The sequence below is a fragment of the Mus caroli genome, unplaced genomic scaffold, assembly GCF_978045245.1.
Source record: "Mus caroli unplaced genomic scaffold, Mus_caroli_1 scaffold_1, whole genome shotgun sequence".
Lineage (NCBI taxonomy): Eukaryota > Metazoa > Chordata > Mammalia > Rodentia > Muridae > Mus > Mus caroli.
Genome location: NW_028227256.1, coordinates 129,876,539 through 129,901,923, shown reverse-complemented (window position 1 = coordinate 129,901,923; position 25,385 = coordinate 129,876,539). Strand labels below are relative to the sequence as shown.

General features: G+C 49.6%; 2 protein-coding genes across 2 annotated transcripts; both read right to left on the bottom strand.

The window, feature by feature from the left end:
• Nucleotides 1–701: 701 nt before the first annotated feature.
• On the bottom strand, nt 702–8,447 carry Kiss1 (KiSS-1 metastasis suppressor). Its single transcript, XM_021168506.3, has 3 exons — nt 8,372–8,447; nt 3,021–3,163; nt 702–1,062 (listed from the first exon to the last, which is right to left on the bottom strand). The coding sequence occupies exons 1-3, from the start codon at nt 8,407–8,409 to the stop codon at nt 773–775; spliced, it is 471 nt and encodes a 156-aa protein (XP_021024165.1). The 5' UTR covers nt 8,410–8,447; the 3' UTR covers nt 702–772.
• On the bottom strand, nt 8,405–20,157 carry Golt1a (golgi transport 1A). Its single transcript, XM_021168525.3, has 5 exons — nt 20,035–20,157; nt 11,051–11,142; nt 10,065–10,243; nt 9,330–9,393; nt 8,405–8,738 (listed from the first exon to the last, which is right to left on the bottom strand). The coding sequence occupies exons 1-5, from the start codon at nt 20,057–20,059 to the stop codon at nt 8,697–8,699; spliced, it is 402 nt and encodes a 133-aa protein (XP_021024184.1). The 5' UTR covers nt 20,060–20,157; the 3' UTR covers nt 8,405–8,696.
• Nucleotides 20,158–25,385: the final 5,228 nt, after the last annotated feature.

Here is a 25,385-nt window from a genome sequence, read left to right as displayed (position 1 = left end):
AAGGGAAGTCTCAGAAGTAGGAGGCCCACTTCAGAACTTGATCTTGGGATTGGGAATGGTGGAACACGCGCCTTTAATCGCAGAGTTTGAGAGTCAGGGCCAGGCACACCTCTGTGTGTTCAAATCCAGCCTGGTCTAGTACCAGGCCAGCCAGAGTTACATAGTGAAACACTGTCTCAAATCAAACAAATAAACACCCCTCCCACCATCCTAATAAACATGTATTTTTAAAAAGAAAGAGACAATCTTGCTGAAGCATCCAAGTGGCATCCAATTTGGGCACCTCTTTAAGTTTTTAAGTTTTCAGCAATTTTTTAAAATAAGTTTAAAGATTTTATTTTTAATTAATATATGTCTGTCTGTCTGTCTGAGGGTGTGGACATATGAGTGTAGGTGTCCAAGAATCCAGAAGAAGGCTTTGGATTCCCTGGAGCTGCAGTTTCAGCTGGCTGGGTACCGCTGGCTGTTGGGAAGACTTCTCCTTTAGAATTGCTGCAAGGCCCCTCAGTGGCCGAGTCGTTTCTCCAACCCCTTGATTTTCAACAGCACGGGACATTCCTTAACTAGTGGTTTAAAAAGCACCGACTTTGGCACCGGAGGACATCTTGAAATCAGAAAAGAGGCAACTGAGGGAGAAGAGGACCTGCCCCATCTGCACTGCTCGCAGAAGTCAGGGGAAGAATCACACACCGTAAGACGACAGCATTGCTTTTATTGCACAAGTCTAGAAGCTCCCCGCCTGGGCCTCTACAATCCACCGGCAGCCTAGCACTCAACCCCGTGCTGCCCGCGCTGCCTGTCTCCTGCCATAGCGCAGGCCGAAGGAGTTCCAGTTGTAGGTCGACAGGTCCTTCTCCCGCTGCACCAGCACCGCTCCGCGGGGCGCAGGGATCAGGCGACTGCGGGAGGCACACAGGGGCCGCTGGCGCCCAGCGGGGCCCTCGACGGGCGGGCATGGCGACGACCTACGAGCACGCAGCCCTGCAGACCCAGGCTTGCTCTCTGCATACCGCGATTCCTTTTCCCAGGCATTAACGAGTTCCTGGGGTCCGGACTGCTGGCCTAGGACGAGAGCACAGACAGGTAAGGCTGGGATAGCAAGGTTTGCTTTGGCCACCGGCTCAGACTTCCCGCCCCATCCGATGCTAGGTCCTCAAACGCAGAAGTTCAACTCTGACCTCAATGTGGAGCCAGGTTTAGTTTGGGTGGCTGGGCTGTTTGCTCCTCCCTCTGATAGCTTTGCTTTCAAGTGCTTGCCAGAATTCTACTAAATAAGTTTATAAAACTACTTCCTTCGAGGAAGCAAACAGTTTGGAAAAGAACAAAAGGAGGGACCGCTCTGGCCCTGGTCTGGGCAGTCTGCTTGGTCCCTCAGTTGAGTGTGTCTGGAGTCTGAGCCAGCGGTCCAGCAGCCCCTGGGCATGAGAGACAGAGGGGGCTTACTTTTCCATCTCTAAGAATGCTTGAAACAGTCAGTACCCCTGCACATAGTATGGCTCCAATACGTGCTCATTAAGTAAAAGCTAATGGAAATCTTAGAGTATCAGAAATTTAAAAAACAAAACAAAACAAACAAACAAAAAATGGACCCAAGGCCATTGTGTTCCCACGCACCTGTGACCTGACTCCAGTCTTTGAGGACAACTGCAAACGCTAATACACAGTATTAAGACTCAGTGATGACCGGACATTATCTACATTGCCTTAACAGGTACATGTCCCCCAGACCAGGTGCAAGGCCCTCCCTTGTTGGAGGCGAGGAAGCCTCACTCTGAAAACACTTCACAGACAAGGCTCATTCATTCTCCCTCTCTTCCCCTCCCCCCCTTTTTTTTTTCTTTAGTTAAACAGGGCAAGTAGCTCTGCGTACACAATAAGGCTAGTCAATTATGGTAAGAGATTATTAAAGAAGAAGCCTGGTGAGAGGGTGTGAGTGGGTGCTGGGGCAGAGGATGGCTTTGAGCTTGGCTCCTCCATACCCTGGCATACTTTGGAGGTGAGTGTGGCCGTGGTCCAAGATTAATAATAGTCTTGGAGGTCCCTCCTACCTTCCCTGGGTAACTGGTGTGAGAGAGAAGATCCCAATTCCACACGCAAACCTCAGAATAACCTGTGGCCAGAAAGGGCCAGTTGCCACTGTTTCTGGACAGAGATGGGGTTATTCCTAGCCCTGGGATGATGACACGATTGGAGAGTGTCTGGGGCCCTGTTCTCATTGCTTTGCTTGTGTGCAATGATGTCAAGTTTGCAGGATGTGTCCTGCCTTCCATGACTAAGATCTGAGGTCCAGAAAGGCTAAGCAAGATCTAATATGTACAGAAATCGAACGGCCAAGAGGAATTCAAACCCACGTGACTCAGAAGCCATGATGCTCCTGGGGGGACCCTGGCACCTGCTACGATTTGTCAATACTTGGCTGAGTACCTTCGGGGAGCACGTTGCCTCTTTGGGCTTTAGTTTCTCTAGCTCATCAAATCTCCGAGGGAGCCTGCAATGTTGATAGGCATTAAGGTCTGTCTGGCTGCTGAGGGTTTTGCTGTTGTTGTGGTGGTGGTGGTTATCATCTTGTTTTTTTGTCTTGAGACAATTTCTCTGTGTAACAGTGACCTCGCTGTCCTGAACCAGGCTGATCTTGAACTCACAGAGACCGACCTGCCTCTACCTTCCGAGTGCTGGGATGGGTTAAAGGCTTGTGTTGAGGTTTTTGGGTTTTGTATTTAAGCCCCCTTTAGGGATCTGAGGTCACAGATACAAGTAACTTACACATTAAGATCCTTCCCAGCATCCATAGAGAGAAGAACTTGGGGGTAAAGCAGAGAGCACAGCAGGAGAAAATCACAAAGGGGTTGGGGTCAACAGGTCCCCCAACTCTAGCTGAGCCTCCAGTGCTCACAGCAGAAGGGCCTAGACCAGCCCTGGGTATCTCTCAAGTGCAGAAATTGAACTCATGTCAGTAGCCTGGCCATAGTCTGAAAAATACAGCAATGACTCTCTTGGCCCCCTTTCTGGACAGTGCGTACCTGTGGGTCCAGGCTTCACCAAAGGTGCCACTTTTGCCAGCGGCTCCCCATAGGTGGTGACACAGAGGAGAAGCAGCAGCTGCCAAGAAGCCAATGAGATCATTCTGGGAGGAAGAGGCAGGTCTACAGTCTCCTTCCAGAGGCTGAGGACAGAGAGAGGCAATGAAGACCAGGTCAGAGTTCGTACTTCACCAGAGCCTAGGTCAAAGAGAGAGCCTGGGGGAGAGGAGAAAGCCCAGTGATCAGAGATGGCCAGAAGGATGAGCAGAAGGCAGGCCCCAGGGAACAGGACTGAGGGATGGCGGGAGGGACTGAAAATGGGAAGGGTGTGATTTGGTGGGAAGGGGTGAGAAACTTAGGCTGGATGACGGTGGGGGTCTGGATGGTAGGTTTGCAGGGGAGGGATGCTGAAGGAGAATAGAGTGACATACATGGGCCGGGCAGTGGTGTCGCACACCTTTAATCCCAGCACTTGGGAGGCAGAGGCAGGCGGATTTCTGAGTTCGAGGCCAGCCTGGTCTACAGAGTGAGTTCCAGGACAGCCAGGGCTACACAGAGAAACCCTGTCTCGGAATAAAAAAAAAAAGTGCCATGCATGGGAATGGCCAGGGAAGGGGAGGTGGGTGAGGTCAGGTAGGAGTGTACGTGCTCTGAGGTTCAGGTATTCTCTTGGGAGCCTGGAACTAAGCCTTTGTGCTGGGTCCTATGCTCTGCTCTCCCACGGGGTATCCCACCTTCCTCAATCTGGACCTCCCCCCACCCCACGCCCCCCTCCTGTGCTATACTAGAAACCAAATTTCTTAACTCTTCCAGGTAAAAAAAAAAGGAAGAAAGAGGCAAGGCAACCATCTCGCACATTCTCGCAGCCCTCCGCAGCCTTGGAGACGTCATCAGAGTGTCTTACTGCCTATAATTCACGACAGGAAAAGCCTTTCTCTCACCCAGCCCATCAGTTGCTTCTATTTTCGTGGGTGTTGGGAGGTTGTGAACTAAATTGGCCTCATCAGTTTGACTGCTGAGAGAGGAGCCGTGTGGCCTGACCCTCATCTAGTCACGCGGCCTTAGTCACGCGGCCTTTCTCCTCTCCTGCTCCCCACTCGGCCCCATGTCTCCAGCTCCCAAGTCCAATTTCCCTTTGAAAAAGTCAAGCATTTTGAAACTGCCCAACAAATGGCATTAAGTGCCCTGGTGGCGGGAGGCACCACAGGTGGAACCTAGGGCTTCTGTTCAAGGACAGGAGTGGGGAGTATCCTTGAGACCTGTGGTAGGCGTGGTTTCTGAGCACCTTGCATCCTGCCGTTGTGTCTCCAGTTCTTCCCCTGCCACCTGATTCTAGACTCACACACGAATCCTGATTTTAAATGCTCCAGCTCAGCCCTCATCCCATGAGACATAAGCAGGCCACACCCATCTCCGGGCAGCTTCGGTTATCCAGGCCACCAGCTGCCTATTCATGTGGCTACTAAGACTAGCAGACTAGGATTCTGTGACACCCCAACAGCCAGACACTTTCTGTGGAAGCCCTAACGCTTGAATAGAAAATACAGTGGAAACCAAAGCCAGTAGACAGTCTTGGTTACAAGGACCAGGGCTTGGAAGTCATTGCTGGAAATATCTACATACCAGTACGGTGTAGGTGCTGGGGTGCTGAGGCTGCAGAGACGCCCTGATCTCAAGTCTAGCGTAACAAGTTGACTCATAGGCAGCTCATATGAGTGGATCATTTCAAAGTAACACCAGACCCATGTTAAAATGCAGCTGATCCCAGCACTCGGAAGGCAGAGGCAGGCGGATTTCTGAGTTCGAGGCCAGCCTGGTCTACAGAGTGAGTTCCAGGACAGCCAGGGCTACACAGAGAAACCCTGTCTCGAAAAACCAAAAAAAAAAAAAAAAAAAAAAAAATGCAGCTGATGGCAGCTGCGTAACCTGACCTGGAGGGTTCAGGCTGGTGATGGCACCCAAGCCTGTGTGCCAGCGGAAGAGGTCTCTCGAAGAACACCCACCTCATGGGATCTGCCTGGACTGATGCCAGGGGGCTGGGTATGGAGGCTGCTGTATACAAAGCTAGAGCTTCATATGGAGAGAAAGCCATCCCAGTTTATATCCCAAGGGGGACTGAGGAGGGCGGGAATGTGTCAGCATGCTCTGTAAATGGCGCCTCCTGGTTTCTCTAAACAGAGGAGGTCACGATGAGGGAGGAAGGGGAGGGGAGGTTGGGAGGTTGGTGATGCTGACATCTGCCTCTCTCCCCTCTAGACTCTGCCCTATCATGGACAGCATTTCTCAAGTGTACCACGGGAGAACTCTGACTGCTCCCAACACACCTTTACCCCACATACACACACAAACTGCATGCAAACACACTATATATAATGATCCGACATGGACTGGTGAGATGGCTCAGCAGATAAATGTGTTTGCCACTACGCTTGACAATCTGAATTTAATCCCTTGGAATCCACGTGGTAGAAGGGGAAAAACCAACTCCCAAAAGTTGTCCACTGAGTGCCACAGGTACTCGGTGCTCACACACATGCACAGAAAAATCAATTATAAATAAACAAATGTCATAATATACAAAACACAAACACCTCACATAGATACCACACATATCCCACAAGCAACACACATGCCACACGTCCAGACACTCCAGGCCCCCAAAACTCTGTTGCTGATTCCAGAGAGCACTCGATACTTGAGAATTGAACTGTTTGAAAATAAAAAAAGAACACCCTCCCTTCCCCACTCCCACCACCTCCCAGTATGTGAGAAATCAGAAGAGGCTTATGTGGTCTGTCATGGACAATCTTTGTGGTTTCTTTCACCCTAGAGGCTTTTAGATCTAGTAAACAACAGAGAAATTCTAGGCATGGTCAGGAGGTTTTTGAAATAAGGTGGCTCCTTCCAGGGGTATCCCTCTACCCCCAGTTCTTAGCAAGTTTCTCACAGCATGTGTATGTAGTTAGTTTTGTATTGGGGGAAAGGCTCAGATAAGCCCTGGTGAGCCATGAACCCCAAGGGCTCCCCCAGATCCCTTCAGGTGTACCCACAGAGTCACTTCACTACATTCCCTCCTTACACAGCAGAAGTGGGCTCTGGGAATACCCAGTGTCTTGTCTTTAAGCACAAGACACAAGCCAGCTTCTTCTCCCTGGCATCCCCGGATGCCATCTTTCCTTGCCCTCTGCTGCCCTGATGCTTCAGCTGGCCTTGGGTAGGAGGCCTGCTTCTCCAGACCCTCCCTGGGTCAGGGCAGTCCCAAGTCCTTCAAGCAGTGTGCCTACCTTGACTGGGTCTTGGCTTGAGGGCTGGAGGGCTGGGTAGTTGGAACACACAGCGGGGAGCCACTGGCTCCTGGGCTTACTCTATTTGGCTCCCTGATCACAGCCCCTTTTATGAAGTCTGAATGAGTGACGTCTCCAAGCATAATCCCACCTCTGCCCTCCCAGACCCTTCTCAGGGCTCTACGCCCTGCCTCTGGCTTCTGCCTCCAGGCTCTCAAGTCTGGAGCCAGCGATTTCTTCGCCCCCAGAAATCACCAAGGCTGCTCTCATAAGCTCACCAATTCTTCTATCATCTCTAGCCTCTTGACACCCCCTCCCTCACAGCGGGGGACTCATTCCACCCCAAACAATGAAGAGAAAGTGGCTGATCAGTGTGTATATGTGAAATGTCTTGTCCTTCTCTTCCAACACACACACACACACACACACACATACACTGAAGTAAATTTGATGACGACACGGGCTGGAGGAGGAGGAGCAAGGCACAGTCTGACCCAGAGGCTCCTCAGTGCCCACATGAAAGAAAGCCAGGTCAGATTGGCCTCCACCAGAGGCGGCTCCTGCACTGTGAACTGAGACCAGGGGTGGAGCCTAGGGTTCTCCTCCCCTCCCTTTCCCACTAATTACTGAGCATCTGCAGACACAGGAGTTTGACAAGCATGTGATATGACACAGCCAGATGTGCTGGGCAGTTATATAAGCAGCTGGCTGTTAGGAAGGAGGGCAAAGCTGGTCATAGCAGCCCACACATGTAATTCTACCTCCTGGGTGGTTGAGACAGAAGGATGGTAAGTTTAGGCCAGTCTGGGATGCCTAGAGAGCTCTAGACCAGGATGGGTAACAGAGTGAGATCTGGTCTCAGAGTCAGGCATGGTGGCACATCCCTCCAATCACAGCACTTGGGAGGTATAAGGCAGGCAGAGCTTTGAGTCCACGGACAGCCTGTTCTACATAGTGGGATCGTCTCTCAAAAAATAAAATAATTATAATAATACAGAACAAAGGGAGGGAGAAGGAATGGCTATTTTGTATTTGCTGTTACTGAGCTGACTTTGAGAAAGCAGATGTGGAGAGTGAGCAGCTCTCTGTGCTTGAAGGGCAGAAACAGGCTTCCCCACCATATATAGATCATATATATATATATATATATATATATATATATACACACACACCTTAAGGGCAGGAGCAAGCCTCTGTATCATTCATATATGTATGTATATGTGTGTGTGTATATATATATATATGTCATATATACCTTAAGGGCGGGAACAGGCCTCCCTATCATATATACATCATATATATACCTGACACCTACTCCACTGCTAGGTGTAAACAGAAGGGGCTCAATAGATGCTCACAGTGACTCTGGTCTTTCCTTCCCTCCCTCCTTTCTTCCTTCAAGGTTTTTGTTGTTGTTGTTGTTGTTGTTTGGCTTTGATTTGATTTGATTGATTTGAGACAGGGGCTTGCTGTAGCCTTGTCTGGCCTTGAGCTCAGAGATGTTTGATTCTGCTTCCCAAGTGTTGGGATTAAAAGCATGTGCTACCAAGGCCTGGCCTATGTTCTTTCTTCGGTCTACATGGTTAAGCCAGTCTACTGCATCATACATATAATCCTACATTCAGGACAATTGAGGCAGGATGATTGTGAGTTCCAGGCCAACCTAAGATCTTGTTTCAGAAAAACAAAAGAAAAGAAAATCTCTTTTTACCATGAGATCAGGGGCTCCCCCAGAACGAGGACCAGCTCCTGTCAGGCTGGGTTCTCTGAGTGGCACCACCCATCCCCAGCACAAGGCTGTTATTGCTCCAACTCTATCTGTTGTGCCCTGTGGGGGAAGTGGTCACCTCCTGGCTGCGGTAGTCTTCCTGATGCTACGTGGGGCCGGTTCCCATAGTTGCCTAGTGTTAGCCAAGGCTTAGAATCACATCAAACCCTTCAGGATGATCAGTGCCAGCATGAACCATGTACCAAGGACAGGGTCTGATGCTTAGCGCTTTGGTAGCATCTTGCGGGATCAGGGTTGAGGGTGGTGTTGCAGGCCTGCCCTAAGGCTGGGATGGATACCTCAGGCTGCAGACATCAACGCCAAATCTCAGATACATTCACAGCTTGGGGATTTAATCTTCACTCTCCTGCAGAAAATCAGGGTGGGAATTTTTCGTCCAGCCCTAGATGGGTATCATGGCCTGAATCTCTGCTCCTGGTGGCCTCTTGAGATGACTCAGGGGGTTAAGATCCATCACTCAGCTCCATCTTTCTTCTGGACTTGGAGATGCCCATGTGTGATGGGAAGTAAGTCAGTGCTGGGGAGGGGCTCATGAAGATAGCCCCCGTTTCCCTTCCAGCCCCTCCACCAACAGTCCAAGTTCAAGGCACGCGCCTGGGCACTTCAGACCATTGAGCTGGAGGAGCCCTGAAGCTTCTGGAACAGCTGTGGGAACCAAGAATCATTATTCCAGACAAAGAGTGGGAAGCAGACTCAATCTCCAGGCTATTACCCAGCTGGCCTTGAGATGCAGGCATATGCTACGCTACTACTCGAGGAGAGTGGGGGGCAGGGTGTGCCCAGCTGGCAAGCGATCCAAGCCGAGTGCTCCGGCCCCGCCCTGGGTGTTTCAGTGTTCTCTTGTGAGGTACTTCAGAGATGGGTGTGGAGCCCAGAACAGGCTCTGCTCCCTGCTTTTTCTTGATGTCACCAGCTGCTATCTATGCCCGTAGCCCAGACTTAAGCAGGTATAGCAGAAATCTCAGGTATGTATTGGCTGGGTCAAATAGAGTTTTCATTTCTTTGCTTGGGGAGCTATTAATGGCTGCCGCCTCTCCACCCATGCCTTAGCCATGGACCCGATGGGGGTGGGGGTGGGGGAGATGGGGGGGCGGTGGGGGTGGGGGTGGGGATGGTGGGGGTGGGGGTGTCTCAGAGGATATGGGGGAGGGGTCTACCGCACCTAGGGTAGCACCTTAGTCAGCTGCACGTGCTCGCCCACCCCGGACACCACTGCCAAGCCTGAGATCTACTCACTGTGCTCAGGAAGGGGATGTTAAATGCACTGCCCAGGAAGCCAAAGACGACAGGGAAAAAGCCCCTAGGAATAGAAGAGAGGACAAGGGGTCAGTGGTGGCCTAGGAGAGGAGGGATAAGGCAGGTCCTACTCAAAGGCTCTCCTCTGAGAGCAGCCACTGGGCCCCGGGGACAGACATGTCCTGGGCTCTGTGGAAAGGGGCAGCCGAGTAAAGTGGGTGAGAAGCACAGTGGAGCCCAGGCATCTTACAGTCACACGGAGGCTCTGTCTCTTACTGCCACTGTACGCACTGAACACATTCCTCACCTCTCAGAACCCGTGGCCGGATTTCAAATGTGCCTAGCCGTGTTTGTGCCTATGTCATGGGGCCTCCTCCTCACATAAGGCCAAGCTCAAAGGACACACATTCTGTGACTTACTCTTATAATTACGATTCTTATCCTGGCCTGATGCCTTCCTTCTCTTTACTAGATGGGATGGGGAACATCTTCACCAATGGTGGCTAGAGGCTGTGTTCGAGTGGGCGTGGCCTCGTGCCTCAGCCTCCCCCATGCCAAGGCTACCTATAAAGCCTTTCAGAATGGCTAGGCCTGACAGGAAGGAGATGAGTGTCTGATTCTTCCTAGGGCTTGGGAGGATCGAACCCCAGTGCTTTGGACGAGTGAGATTAGAGATTTGAACCTTGGCTTCTCCCTAAGCCGTGGTGTGCTGAGGCTGAGGCAAATGGTACTCACTTGAAGAGGCTAATGAAGCCATAGGCCTCCAGGAGCATGCCCAGCAGGGGCCATCGCAGCAGCACAATGGCGACACCCCCCAGGAAGAAGCTGGTTCCCTTCAGCTTGTGCCGTTGGAAGAAGAAGGCAAACGTTCTCCTCAGGCCGATGATGAGGGAGAGGCCAGTCAGGAACAGCAGCTGCAGGCCCGGGAAAATGAGGACAGGTGTGTGTGTGTGTGTGTGTGTGTGCGCGCGCGCGCAAGGTCCACCCCATCCCCAGGGCTGGGGAGCAGGCGTGACCCAGCAGTGGGGCTGACTCCCAGAGCTGGGGCTGACTCTAGCTAGTATGGAACAGAAATGCCCTGAGGCAGAGGGATGGACTTGAATGTCTTGTTTCCCACCCAATTCCTCAGCTCTAAGCTTTTCCTCATACAGAGGCTCCGAGGGAGTGGGATCTTCTCCTTTACAGACAAGAAGTTGTACCCAAGGTTCCTAAAGAGCTCCCACTCTGTGGCTCTGTCAGAACCTTCAGCATGGTTCCTCTTGGTCCCTTTATGGCAGACCAGGCTTCCATAGAATTGAACACTCCAGCTTTCTTCTAGTACATTCCAGGTGCCACCCACACCTCCACCATGACTTTCCTCTCAGTGTTACAACTATGTGTGAGCACTTTATCCTCCACTTTCCTCCCAAGCATCTTTCATGAACTCCTTCCTCTCAGCCTCCTGGTTCATAAGGAAGAGCTTGTCTTACTTTGGCTTTGCCACAGCCCCTGTTGCCATGTAGGTACCAGTAACATCCATGTCCCTAGATACAGGGATCCAATGGCGGGGACAGGGTCTAATTCATCACGGGAACCACAGGACCTCAGCTGGAGTTTGGTGAAATAATCTCAGCCTCTCCATGCCACAGGCTCTCATCCAACCCGGAATGGCCAGGATCTAATGAACTTGGGGCTGACCCTCCTGGCTATCCAGGGGAGGTACCTAGTCCTGAGGTACTCACGTTTCCAAAAGCCAAGAGCACGGAGTCAAAGTACAGGAGAATCCCAAAGAGGATGAAGAAGACGCCAAAGCCAGTGATGCCCACACCGATTTCTGCAAAAGGTAAGAAGAGCCTGAGCTTTCCTGCCACACAACTCAGGTGTCCTGTGTGGGCTCTCAGGGGGGTGGGGTGGGAGGAATGGAAGATGGACAGGAACTGCTGAGCTCCTGGGAAACCTTCACGGTACTGTGTCCTCACATTCTGACAATGCAGCTCCTGTCCGCCTATACGACACTGCTTTCAGGGACGGGGCTCTGACTGGACACAATAACCTGCCTATTCTGTTCCTGCAGCTAAGATCTCTGGGGCCACACCCAGATCACAGGCCCCAGGCCCTCTCCACTCTCCTTGGCTCTCTGCTGACCCGCCACAAGTGACTGGGAAAATAGAAGCCATGGGTCAGGAGCACACTCACCCATCCTGCAGCAGAGACCTAGGCTCCTCCCTAGACTTCTTTAACTTCAGCTCAGTAGAGTCATTAACTCCCAGGGTTAGCTACCACCAACAGTGTCCCTACCCATTAGCAATGTCCCACGGGCATCACTGAAGGCCACCAGAGTGAACAAAGCCAACAATCGACAGGCAGAGATGTGGGCAGTCAGAAAGCTTTGGTCACAGGTTATACTTCGGGTATGTGATGTGCACTTCTGACCACTCCTTCCAGATAATACAGAGGACATGTGGATTACTTGGTCTGAAGTCCTTCTCATCAATCTGCAAATGTAAATTTGACTCTCTGCCACTGTGATAGGCAACAGATGACCACTCGTCAAGCTATTTTGTTTTAAAACTGTATTTAAAATTGGGCTGGAGAGTTGGTTCAGAGATTTAAAAAACGGCTGCTCTTACAGAGGACCTGGGTTTAATTGAGAAATACCTCTAACTCCAGTTCTGGGGGGAATCTAGTGCCCTCTTCTGGTTTTCATAGGTACTGCATGCATATGGTACACACACTTAGGTGTGTGCACTGGCACACACACACACACACACCCCACAAATAAACACACTAAGAACTTTTCATTCTAAATTTTGGAAATTATAATGTGTGCCTTACCATCTTAACTTCTTGGTTTGTGTTTTTGAGACAGGGTCTCCCAGGCTGGAGTAACTCAGGCTGTCCTGAATTCGTAATCCTCCTGCCTCTGCCTCCTGAGTAGCAGCTAAGCACCTTTTAATGTCCATTCCTGTGGAGCTGCGTGGTGCTGATAGTACAGGGCTGCCATCCCCATCCCCTGTATCCAGGACAACTCGTCCTACTAACTGAGATTTTTATCTACCAATCTACAAACTTCCCCCTTCATTTGAATTTGCCAACTCTAGGAACCTCATAGCAATGGGATCATGTAACACCTGCCCTTTGTGGGTGGCTTGTCCCATCTATCACAATGTTCTAAAGATCCTTCTGGGGCTGAAGAGATGGCTCAGTGGTCAAGAGCACTGGCTGCTCTTCCTGAGGACCTGGGTTGAAGTCCCAGCATCCAAATGGCAGCACATCACTGTCTAGAACCCCAGCTCCAGGGAACTGTGTGTCCTAACACAGACACATATACAGGCAAAATGCCAACACCCATGAAATAAAATCCCCAAAGTTATTTCTGTTTGAAGTTATGATCTTTGAGATCTTGCTCTCAACGTTGAGCGTGCACATGGTCTATAATCCTGGAACGTGGGGAGGGGAGGCAGAAGAGCCGTGAGTTTGTGTCATCCTTGGCGGTTTGGGACTATTGTGGGCTACAGAGCACCCATCACAACAAACAAACAAACGGATCCAGCTTTCAGGTCTTTTGGTCTACACCCAGAAGTGTCATTGCTGGGCCGCACAGTGATCTTTTTCTGATATCTGAGAGGCTGAGGGACTGTTTTCCAACTTGGCTCCTTTCTCTCAATCTCCTGTCCTCAGGACACAAGGCTCCCACATCCTTGCCAACATTTGATTTCTAATTAAAAAGAAAAGGAGGCTGGAGAGATGGCTCAGCTCTTCCAGAGGCTGTGAATTCAATTCCCATCAGTCACATGGTGGCTCACAACCATGATGGGATCTGATGCCCTCTTCTGGCTCTCAGGTGTACATGCAGGTAGAGCACTTTTATACATAAAAAATAAATCTTTTAAAAAGAGAGAGAGAGATTTATTTTCATTTTCCCTTATGTGTATGTATGTGTGTCTATGTGTTGGCATGCCATGTGTGTGGGCACCAGAAGAAGCAGTCAGATACCCGGGAACTGGGGTTACAGACAGCTGTGAGCCTCCTGGCACAGGGGCTGGGACATGGGTCCTCTGAAAGAGCAGTGGACACTCTGAACCGTTGGACCATCTCTCCAGCCTCAGTTTTAATGTTTTTGATAGCAGCCATGCTAATAGATGAGGTGATATCACACTGCGAGTTATTTGCCTTTTGAGGTGGAATGATGTCAGGTTTCTGACACGTCTTCATGGTATGTCTAGACTTATTTCCTCCTTCCATTAGGCGCTGTCCCGAATTAAACTTCTCAGCACCCAGGACAGCTGGGCAGAAGACAGCACCCACGGGGACCTTAGAATGGCTGTGCTCTTGGTGGTGTTTCTACCCTTGGAGACAAGGTGTCTGCCCACTATAATCCTGCAGGTGGCGTGGTGGAGGAGGACTATACCACATTACTGTAATGTGAACGATAAAGATGTTTGGGATTTGTTGCAGTAGTGGGAGTTGAACCCAGGACCTTATTCCATGTGCTAGACAAGTGTTCTATGCTAGAACTATATCCAATCTCCCACCCCCGAGACAGGGTCATGGTCTGTAGCCTCAGCTGGCCTTGAACTTGCAATGTTGTCCCTTCAGCCTTCTGCATGCCTGGGACTGTGGGTGCTCACTGTTGTTCCAGTCATGTTTTAAGTACTTGTTATAAAACAATCTATATAATGTTTTAAACATGTGTCATCAGCTAGGCATGGTGATACATGGCTTTAATTCTGGCACTCGGGAAGCAGAGGCAGACAGATCTCTGTGGGTCACAGGCTAACCTGGTCTACATAGTGAGTTCCAGCCAGCTAAGGCTACATAGTGAGACTCTGTTTGATAACAGCAACAAAAACAGGAAAAAGTCTGTTATCTCCTTACCCTTGTCAGAAAAATACACATCATGACTCCAGTCTCATAACATCCCCTCCCTCGGCGTGGGGCCACAGTGTAAACATTTTCTTGGTTTTGCTATTTGTTTTGTTAAGATGTCTGTATGCCTGTCCTCAACAGACTTGTTTTTTATGTTTGTTTGCTTGCTTGTTTGTTTTGAAGAACCCACGTTTCTCAGATTCTCCTTGCGTGTCTTTCTGAGAAGGGCAGCCGAGCCATGGATCTCCAGTCTACCCACCCCTGACTATGATTCACTGCTGCCAGCTTTCACAGAGAAACAGAAACTTGAGTCAGGAGGCCACAGAGGCATTTGGACACTGCGAGCTGTGCCTGTGGAAGCAGCAGCCAGGAGTGGCCACAGCAGTGCCCTCACCAACCCCCTGCACGTGCCAGAAGATGTGTGTGCTGATGTCATCAAAAGCACCCAAGACCACTTTGGGTCTCTATTAAGATTCTGAGAACCGCCAGGCGTGGTGGTGCATGCCTTTAATCCCAGCACTGGGGAGGCAGAGGCAGGCGAATTTCTGAGTTCGAGGTCAGCCTGGTCTACAAAGTGAGTTCCAGGACAGCCAGGGCTACACAGAGAAACCCTGTCTCGAAAAACAAAAACAAAACAAACAAAAGAATTCTGAGAACTACTATGAGGAAACTCCCTGTGGAGGGGTCCTGAGACATGGCAGACTCCAAAGTGACCCATGGGCCAGCCAGACAAGAATCCATGCCCTGCTCAGTGGTTTGTGTCTACATGCCAGAACTCAGAAGGTGGAGGCAGAAGGACCGTGAGTTCAAGATCAGAGTGAAACCCCGACTCAAAACAAAACAAAGCACCAGGTATGGTGATGTATGCTGCAATCCTAGCCCCAGGGGGCAAAGGTGGGGAGTTATGGCAGGTCTGGGGCCAGCCTAAACTACAGAGTAAGATTCTGTCTCAAAACACTGAAACCAACCAACTAACCTATGAATCAAACACTCTGTGTGTGTGTATATATATATATATATATATATATATATATATATATATATACACACACACATACACACACACATACACACATACACACACATATACATACACACATATACACACACATACACACACACATACACACACATATACACACATACACATACACACACATACACACACACATACACACACACATACACACACACATACACACACACATACACACACATACACACACACACACACACACACACATATATATAATGAGTTTTTGAGACTTAGTGTTATGTAGCCCAGGAGAGTCCCCCTGCGTCAGCCTCCTCAGTGCTCGCTGGAACTACAAGTGTGTGCCCCCACCCCCACTGAGTGCAGTTCATTTCTCTTTATATTAGACATCTTTTCTAACAGTGATTTGCTCGATGATCACTTGGTAGTTTGTTTTGTAGTCTTCTCCACAGGTTGGGACAATCCCAGAATTTTCCTCTGTTGGGAATCTGCCTTTTAATAGACCATATACAGTTGCTTCCAGCATTCCAGCATTCACACAAAAGCTCATAGACAGGCAGGCATTAGAAAGTGGGTTTCTCTCACACAGTTTCAAAATGAGCCCTTCCTGTTGTTTCTACTGTAGTTTTCATGAGTCAGTCAAATTCAGGAAGAGGGGGCTGCACCTGAAGTTTCTATTAGGATAGCAGCCATGGCAGAGAAGGCAGTGGGGTTTGGGGTAGGGGTGGGGGTGTGTCACACACATACACAGGAACTACGAGCTTGAGGGTGACCGTTCCCATGATCCAGACAGAGGTCGCAGCGCCCCCTGCTGCACAAGTTACAAAGCAGCAAGCAGGGAGTAAATGGAAATGCTGCAGGATGGTCTGGCTCCAGGGAGGACACTGCCTAGCAAGGGGAGAGAACGCCTCTGGCTTCAGATGTCCAGTTTTGGGTCTCCCCATGCTGCAAGTCATCTGAACCCTGACTCTCTAGCCGCTGGTCCCTAGGTCCTGCAGTTCCCAAACTGTTGCCAGAAGGAGCCCTCAGCCAGCAGCCGATGAGGAGAGGCCAAAGCCAGGTGACCAGGGCATAGCTTTTCAGACTGCATCAGATAAAGCCAGGTTCGATGTCCTCTTTGCTGCGGGGCATTATCACCTGGAGCACATGGACCGGTCTCTTTGGCCCAAGACAATGTGTTTATTCTTTGTCAAGTTCCTCAGGCCTCTTCTCTAATTCGTGAGTTCATGTGATCCTCCTGCCTCAGCTTTCTAAGTATCTGTGGCTAAAGGTGTGAGACAGCCTCTGGCCTTTTTCTCTTTATACAATTAAAACGTACCAAACTGGGGCTGGAGAGATGGCTCAGAGGTTAAGAGCACTGACTGCTCTTCTAGAGGTCCTGAGTTCAATTCCCAGCAACAACATGGTGGCTCACAACCATCTGCAATGGTATCTGATGCTTTCTTCTGGGGTGTCTGAAGCTACAGTGTATTCTATTCATGCACATAAAATAAATTAAAAAAAAAAACGTACCAAACTAAGTACTCCATTAAGAGTCAGGGTCCTTACCTACTTGAGAATGGGTGCCACCACTGGACTATTCTGACTGCCCTTCCCTTACCCTTGAGATAGGCCAAGTACAGAAAATGAACACTTGAATATGTCTATTGTCCTGCCCTAAGAACCCATTCAAGTCATGAATACCATAGGATGATATCATGTGCTATTTGTAGTGTGCCTGACTGGAAAACCTCCCACAATCAGAGCTCAACAGGACCTTGATCTTCTGAAAAGTCAGGCCACTTGTACCCGGTCTCTTCATAGGATTTGTCTAAGACTTTCCCATGTCAGAATTCACTGGCAGAGGCGTCTGCAGGACATTACCATGTATACCTCCCACAGTCTCGCGGTGAACCTGCTGCTAGCCTGACTCCCACTAGTGATCTCTCTTTGCTCTTCAGGTGACATACTGGGCCCACCTGCATGAGGTCTGTATACTTCAGGATTCTCTAGAGTCACAGAACTTATGGAATCTATATCTATAAAGGGAATTTATTGGAGTGACTTACAGGCTGCAGTCTAACTAACACAACAATGGGCAGCTGTGAATACCTCCCTGTGAACCCCACCCCCACCTCCACCGGCTAGCTGTGCTTTCCCCCCCCCCCGCCCCCACCAGCTATCTGTACCTCCCCCTGGCCCCCGCCCCCACCAGCTAGCTGTACCCCCCCCCACCGGCTACCTGTACCTCCCCCTGACCCCCCACCCCCACCGGCTAGCTGTACCCCCCACCCCCCTTTGCCAGCTCCTACTTTCTTCTGTGATTTGGTTCACTCAGGGGTTGGGCCCAGCTCCTGAATCTCCTCCTTCTGTTTTCCCACACCTTCCTGTGTTTTTAAATGCTTGCCTGTGTGCTGACAATGCCAACATTTATCTCTCGCGCCCAGGATGCCTGAGACCCCACTGCTTGCTTAACCGTCAGCTTGGTTTTCTCTCTGGCACTCTGCATGCCACCTGGTCCCAAACGGTGATCAGCCTTCCTTTCTTTATCCCGTGCCTCCAGCATCTCCACCGCCACTGCCTGCCAAGTCCCTCGAGGCGCCCGCCACCCACCCTATCTAATCTGGTATCAGGCAGCTGCTTCCAGAAGCATCCAAAACCCTCCATGCTTCTTCCTTCTTGCCAAGTCACTTCTAGCTATCCTCATCTCTCCCCTCCTCCCTCCCCCACACAGTCTCCATTAGCTTCTGATTCCCTGCTTGTCACCACTCCTATCCCCAGTCCTCCACATAGAGCTCTAGGACCGAAAGTGTACCAGCTGATCATATAGCATCCTTCTCACTGGAATGAAGCAGGGACCTTTTTCTATACATGCCTTACAGAGCATGTGTATGGGGTGGGGGATCTCAGACATCTTCCACTTTCTCTCGAGCCCCGGTACTCCTCTTACACCACTGCCTTTGACTTCTTACGATGCCCACGCTTCCTTGCCCCAGGACCTTTGCATATGAGGTTCCCTGTGTGGAACAGTGTCCTTTAAATGCCAGCTCCTCAGGGGAGCCTGTCCCTGTACTCTGACAGCAATCTTGTCACTTCTCCCTCTCACAGGACCAAGCATCATAGGACTTGTCCCAGCCTCTAAGAGCATATTGTCACACTTGAAGGCTAATGAGCTTAATAGCATGTCAGCATGCCCCTGCCTCAGGGCTCTGCTGTTCTTCCTTCTTACCCCCTCAGTTGCAAGGTGAGAATGCAGGGGGAAGCAGTTTGGGTGAGGTAAGTCAGGAGATATTTAGGTTGTCACAAGGTATGGGAGGGTTGACTGCTGTCACCTGCTGGGTGGCCAGAGGTACTGCTGAAATGTCACAGTGTCCAGGACAGTTCCCATCACAGTAACATCTGCACCCAAAGGCTGTGTGAGCTGGGGAGGTGAGAGGCTGTGCCCTGGGATCTAGGGACTCTTTTGGTTTTAAGCATCAGCTGTCTACGTGTTGGTGACTTCCACATTTCTCTTTCTGGACAAGTTCCTTGGAGTTCAGACCCTTACCCTCTAACTCTCTGCCGGAAGTCTATCCAGGATGTCTGAGACAAGCGCGCCCAGCCCCTTCAGACCTGGCTCCTGCTTCTCACTTCGGCTTCTTTTCTGGGACACTCCCCAGGCACCAGAGAAGTATTCTTAACTTTTATCCCTCCACATCTCACACTCCACTCCAGAAAATTCCTCCACACAGGCCCACAGGACCACCTCCTATCTCTGTACGGCTCACATCCCGGCCCTGTCTTCTCTTGCCTCGGAAGGGTCTCTTCATTGCTGCTCCACCCTCTACAGTCTACTTTACCTCAGCAGCCAGAGTGAGCTTTTCATATGCTCCAACCTTTGCTGTCTACACACTGGTCCAGCATGGGCTAATACAGTGGTCCAGCATGGGCTAATACAGTGGTCCAGCATGGGCTACCTTTCTGGAACTTTCCTCACCCAAGCTCTCCTTTCTGCCTTTCAGCCACACCAGTATCTTGGTTGGGCCTCCGCACACCGCAGATGCAATGTCTCAGGATCTTTGTGCTGGCTGTTCCCTCTTCCTGGAACATTCTGTTTCCAGATGGCTGCATAGCCTACCTTCTCACTTCCTGTAGTACTCTACATTAAGGGCCCTTTCCAACAAAGCCTTCCCTGGACAGAGGATATGAATACCCTCACACACATTCACATCCTTCAAACTCCACAGCCCCTTTACTCTGTTTTGTGTTAGGCTGGCTCTTATTACTATGTGACCTGCTAGGCAGTCACTTCTTAAGCTAATGGCTGCCTTCCCTTGCTAGAAGGTAAGCAGAGGGCATGCCTGCCTTAGTCTTGATATTCCCGTCTGTGCTGGCACAGTGCTTGGCACAAAGCAAACGTTACCATAGATTCACTGAGAGAAAGCAGGCTCAGAAGCTAAGCAAATCAGCCAGTGAGGCCTTAGCTCTTCCCTCCCTGTGGACAATCGGCTCCTCCCAGGCCGCCTCCTACCTAATCCCCTAAAGGAAAAGTAGGGATGTTTGTGGTGAGGATACAGACCCAGAGCCACACAAGACCTTGAGGTTTTAGGGTGATGTCTGAATGGGCAGAGGCATCCTAGTTCTCAGAACTATGGGCGAGATGGGCTTCAGCCTGCCCTGTGAGTTTGCCTCGGATGGCCCCACCCTCTACAAGGCAGAGGTCACACCTGCCCCGCCCGACCCTGCTGCTTCGAGGATGCCAACGGAGCAGCTTCCAACCGCTGGCTCCAGAGGTCACATCTGTAGGTCCCAGCGGAAGAACCAGGTTGGGAAGAGCGCGTGTTCACTCACCCTAGTGGGGACCCCTCCACAGCCCCACGGACTCCCGCCAGCCAGGCCACTCACTCTGCCACTCGGTGATGGAGATCATGCTTCAGTCCACGGGGGGGCCTTCCTGGTCAGCTGGCTAGTGGAGAACCCAGAGGACCGAGCCTGAGCATGTTCCAGGGTGGCTGACCCTTGGCAACAGGGACAGAGCCGCAGGTAAATCATTAACTCTCACCCTCCCATATTCCCCACACAAATGGCTACTTAAAGGTACAGACCTGTTCTGAAATTAACATTCACAAAGTTCTTGCTGGCCCACCTCCTCTGAACAATGTGGGAATGGAAAGGGTCTGGGCACACCTGGTTTTCTCGCCTGGTTTGGTAGAGAGTATGGGAAGAGGTGGAATGGCGCCCTGGCCCTTCAGATTTTATTTTTATTTTTATTTTTTTTAAGACTATCTCTCCTGCCTAGACTGGAACTCACTATGAAGACCAGGCTGGCCTTGAACTCACAGAGATCCACTTGCCTCTGCCATCCCAGTGCTGAGATTCAAGTCATGTGTCACCACACCCAGCTTTAAAATGTGCTGGTTATTTATTTATTTATTTATTTATTTATTTTGGTTTTTCGAGACAGGGTTTCTCTGTATAGCCCTGGCTGTCCTGGAACTCACTCTGTAGACCAGGCTGGCCTCAAACTCAGAAATCAGACTGTCTCTGCCTCCCAAATGCTGGGATTAAAGGCGTGTACCACCATGCCCGGCCTATTTATTTATTTTTATTTATTTATTTTGTTGTTTTGTGCTAGCACACGTGAGAGATACTAGGGGCACAGATTCATGAGTAAAACCTATATCAGACCTAAGGGGAGTCAGATTTCTATAAACCAAGGGTGTCACATGGTGTTAGGCAGCAGAGACTTCAAGTTCCCCCCTCTCCCTCATCTCACCCCCACCCCCGCAGTGCCCTGATGGGGTGGTGAGGTTGAGCAGGTGGAGAATTGTTCTCAGAAGAAGACGGGATAGACAGGGAACCTGTGTCGATCCACTGAGTAGCTAGATAGACATGGGCACATCCTTCCCTGTTCTGCAAGCCTGGCGAAGAGGCAGATGGGGGCCTCAGGGGCCAGCCCAGCAGTGAAGACCACTTGCTGCTCCTGCAGGGGAACCCAAGAAAGGCAACCAGGAGTGGATCCCTGATAGCATCAGAGAAAGATAGAGAAACCAGGGTTTATAGAAAACTTAAGTTTAAAGGGTCAGGCCTGAAGGATAAAGGCGCTGTGAAAACTCACAGAAAGCTGGAGGGAGGGATCCAACACCACAGAATTGTCCTCTGACCTCTGCATACAACGGAACATTTTTAAAAATTAAGGGAAAATGTAAAGAGTGGAAAAATATGAAAGTGTTTAGTACATTTTTTGAGATAGGGTCTCACTACATAGTTCTGGCTGTCCTGAGACTTGGTATGTACATGAGGCCGGCCTGGAACTCACAAAGTCTCTGAACTCTGCCTCCTGAGTGCTGGAATTACAGCGTGTGCCGCCATGCCTGGCTTATCATTAGTACTTTTAATTATATGTATGTGTGTGTGCGCATGTGTGTGTGCGTGTGTGTGCACGAGTGCGTGTGCGTGTGCATGTGTGTGTGTGTGTGGTGTGCAGGTGCCTGTTGAACAGGAAGCTTTGGAGCTGGAGTTAAAGGTGTTGTGAGCTGTCTGACGTGGGTGCTGGAAACCAAATTCAGGTTGCGACCCTTTAATACAGCTGCTCATGTTGTGGTGAACCCCCAACCATAAAATTGTTTTGTTGGTACTTCATAGCTGTAGTTTTGCTACTGTTAGGAATTGTAATGTGAATATGTGACATTCAGGATATCTGATGTATGACCCCTGAAGGGGTCATGGCCCACAGGTTGAGAACCACTGGCTTGAGGCCTCTCTTCAATGATTCTGGGTGCTCTGCTCACTTTGGGCAGATGCTTTGCAACCAGTGTCTTTGTTTTTCAGCAACACAGTCTGGCGACACTGAAAGAACTCTCGATTGCAGGAACTGTTATAAACTGCTATAATAATAATAATATGTGTTGCCAGTACACATATTATTTGATAATTTTGAGACTGTGTCACAGTCCACTGACGTTTCTTCACAATAACCTCACAGAGCTGCTTATGAGACTTATTCTAAAAAGCTTAAAACCCCACACAAACATTTTAGTAGTATGATGAATTGACATTGAATAAGCTTATATGAGAAGCGCTTTTTAGCTCAGGCATTAACACTCTAAAGAGCTTTGCCGAGGACCGAGGCAAGTCTTATTTTAGATGTTTGTGCTGCTCAGTGCAACAACGGAAAAAGCTAGCCAGGGGTTTGCTGTCCATGAGAGCCAGCCAAAGGCTCTTTTGCAAATCTTCTAAACACCCACTAGGGGGCAGTACAACAGCCATTAAAACCGGAAAGCTCTAATGTCATGCATGAGACCTTAGGGTTTCTATTTAAAATTTCTGTGCCTCAGTTTCTTGGCTAAGAATAGTACCTACCACACTGGGGCGGCGGGCATTACTGAGAAGTATATACCAGTGTATTGATCTGGGCACTCTGATTAATCATATAAGCACTAATGAGTTAGCTATTGCTATTAACATTCTAGTATAGTTATATAGAATTAGTTACTATTGTTGTTATTAGTCTTCTATTAATAGGCTGTTATATCTAAAAATTATGCTTTTAAACTGCTCCCAAAAGATATCAAACATCAGCTAGGAATACTCTTCCATCACTCCCAATGTAGCCCACCCAGGAGCAGGGACAAGAGACCTCTGAAGTGGACACTCCTGGTCTGATTTTCTAGCCACTGGAGCTGGGAGTCCACCATCCACCCTCCTGGGGAGGGACCTCCACAAGGCCAACCCGAGGAAGGAGTCTGGCCATAGAACAGCCAGACTGATCTCAGCCTGTGGCTGCTTTCTCAACTGGCCACCATGGGAAAGAGTGATGCATGTAGTGAGCAGGAGGGGGCGCCCTAGAGGCTGCCAGCAAGTCTTCCAGCAAAGCCTTAGCTAGAAAAGGAAGAAGCTAATTAAACATTCGTCCTTCCAAACATCATGCCTGGCTCAGGACCTTCAAGATGTCACCATTACACTCTGCCATGATTGTAAATGAATTCAACTTTTCAAAAGTGCTTTTTCATCCCTTTTCTTTTCTTTCTTTCTTTTTTTTTTTTTTTTTATTCATTATATGTAAGTACACTGTAGTTGTCTTCAGACACACTAGAAGAGGGCATCAGATCTCATTACTGGTGGTTGTGAGCCACCATGTGGTTGCTGGGATTTGAACTTCGGACCTTCGGAAGAGCAGTCGGGTGCTCTTACCCACTGAGCCATCTCACCAGCCCCTCTTTTCTTTTCTTTTCTTTTCTTTTCTTTTCTTTTCTTTTCTTTTCCTTTCCTTTCTCGAGAACTTCTTAGGAATAGACACTATTGTCAGATGAAGAATCCGAGACTGCAGAACCCAGTCACCGGTCCAGATATCTCTGTTTAGAACACCTCAGTTCTGGACCACATTCTAGGACTGCTCTAGGGCAGAGGTTCCCAATCTGAGGGTTGTGAGCCCTTGCAATGGTGTGTGTGTGTGTGTATAAAATGATCCTTTCACAGGGTCACCTAAGACCATCCTCATATCAGATATTTACATTACAATTCATAACAGTAGTAAAATTACTGCTTTAGATTGTAGACTTGGAGCCTTGGGTCCTCTAGACCAGTGGTTCTCAACTTTCCTGGTGCTGTAACCCCTTAATACAGATCTTCATGTTGGGGTGATGCCCCAACCACAAAAATTAAATTTTCATTGTTACTTCATAACTGTAATTTTGCTACTTTTATGAATTGTAATGTAAACATCTGTGTCTTCCTAAGGTTTTAGGTGACTCCTATGATAGACCCTTTGACACCTAAAAGGGTCGTGACCCACAGGTTGAGAACTACCGCTCTAGAGTATCGCTGGACCAAGGCGTGTGACCCCGGCCAACAGGGTCTGGGACCTGCCTGACCTATCATGTCTAAGAAATAAGCAATCATATATACAGTTTCAGAGCAGCTGTCTGCAAGGGCCACATACTGGGTGATCTGAGGAAGGGTGGATAGAGCTGCCCCTGGAGGATACCGGGCATCTTCATCCCATGAGCGGATACGCTCTTGTTTGAGGAGTCGGTGATACTAGGTGGTACTTAACAACTGCATAGCTCCCCGCAGGCACCTGGCACAGGCTCTGGTCTAATGAGGGTGCGGAGAGAGATTCTAGAATGCTCAGGGTCTAGAATGCGACCAGCTTTCCTGTGCACACCCATCTCCTCAAAGGTGCCTTCTTTTCGACCTGTTTTTAAAAAAATGTATTTTTTATGTGCGTGTGTGCGTGTATGTGTGTGCAGAGGCTGGAGGGCAGCACTGGATCTCCTGCAGTTGGAGTTACATACAGGCCATTGCGAGCCACCTGATGTGGGTGCCGGCCAGGAACCTAACTCAGGTTCTCTGGCAGAGCAGCTCTTGCCTGTGGAGCTTCCGGTTCTGAATTGTTTTGTCGTTTAAGGTTTATTTTTATTTCAGTATATGAGTATCTTGAGTATGTGCCAGCACTGCAGGCCTGCCTGGTGCCCTCAGAGGTTAGAAGAGGACACCGGATCTTCTTGAACTGGAGTTAGAGATGGATGGTTGTGAGCTGCCTTGTGGGTTCTGGAAGCTGAACCTGGGTCCTCTGCGAGAATTGCAAGTGCTCCTAACTCCCCAGTTGTGCAGGTTTGAGAAGGAATGGCCCCCATAGACGGCACCTGTTTGAATACCTGGCTCCTAGGGAGTGGTAGGAGATCTGGCCTTGTTAGAGTAGGTATGGCCTTATTGGAGAAAGTGTGTCGCTGTGTAGACAGGCTTTGAGGTCTCATATGATCTTTATGAGGTCTCATCAAGCTGTGACCTGATTGCTGTGCTGGGATCACAGGTGTGTGGCGAACAATCTTCCTCTGCTGCCTTTCAGGCCAGGATGTAGAACTCTCAGCTACCTCCCTAGCACCATGTCTGCCCGAGTGCCACCACGCTTTCTGCCATGATGAGAATGGACTAAACCTCTGAAGCTGTAAGCTAGCACCAAAGTAAATGTTTTCCTTTCTAAGAGCTGCCGTGGCCATGTTGTCTCTTCCCTGCAATAAAAACCAACTCGAGATCCTCCTGCCTCAGCTTTCCAAGTGCTGTTAGGATAGGCATGCGCTACCTGCCGTAAGCCCTTGGTTCACAGCTCTCCTGGGGATGTCACCAAGATATGATAAGAAGAACTCTTGCTGTAGGGATGCAGACAGGGTGTGACAACATTGAAGGGAACAGTTTGCTATTTATTTTATTAATGAGTACACTGTAGCTGTCTTCAGACACACAAAACAGGGCAT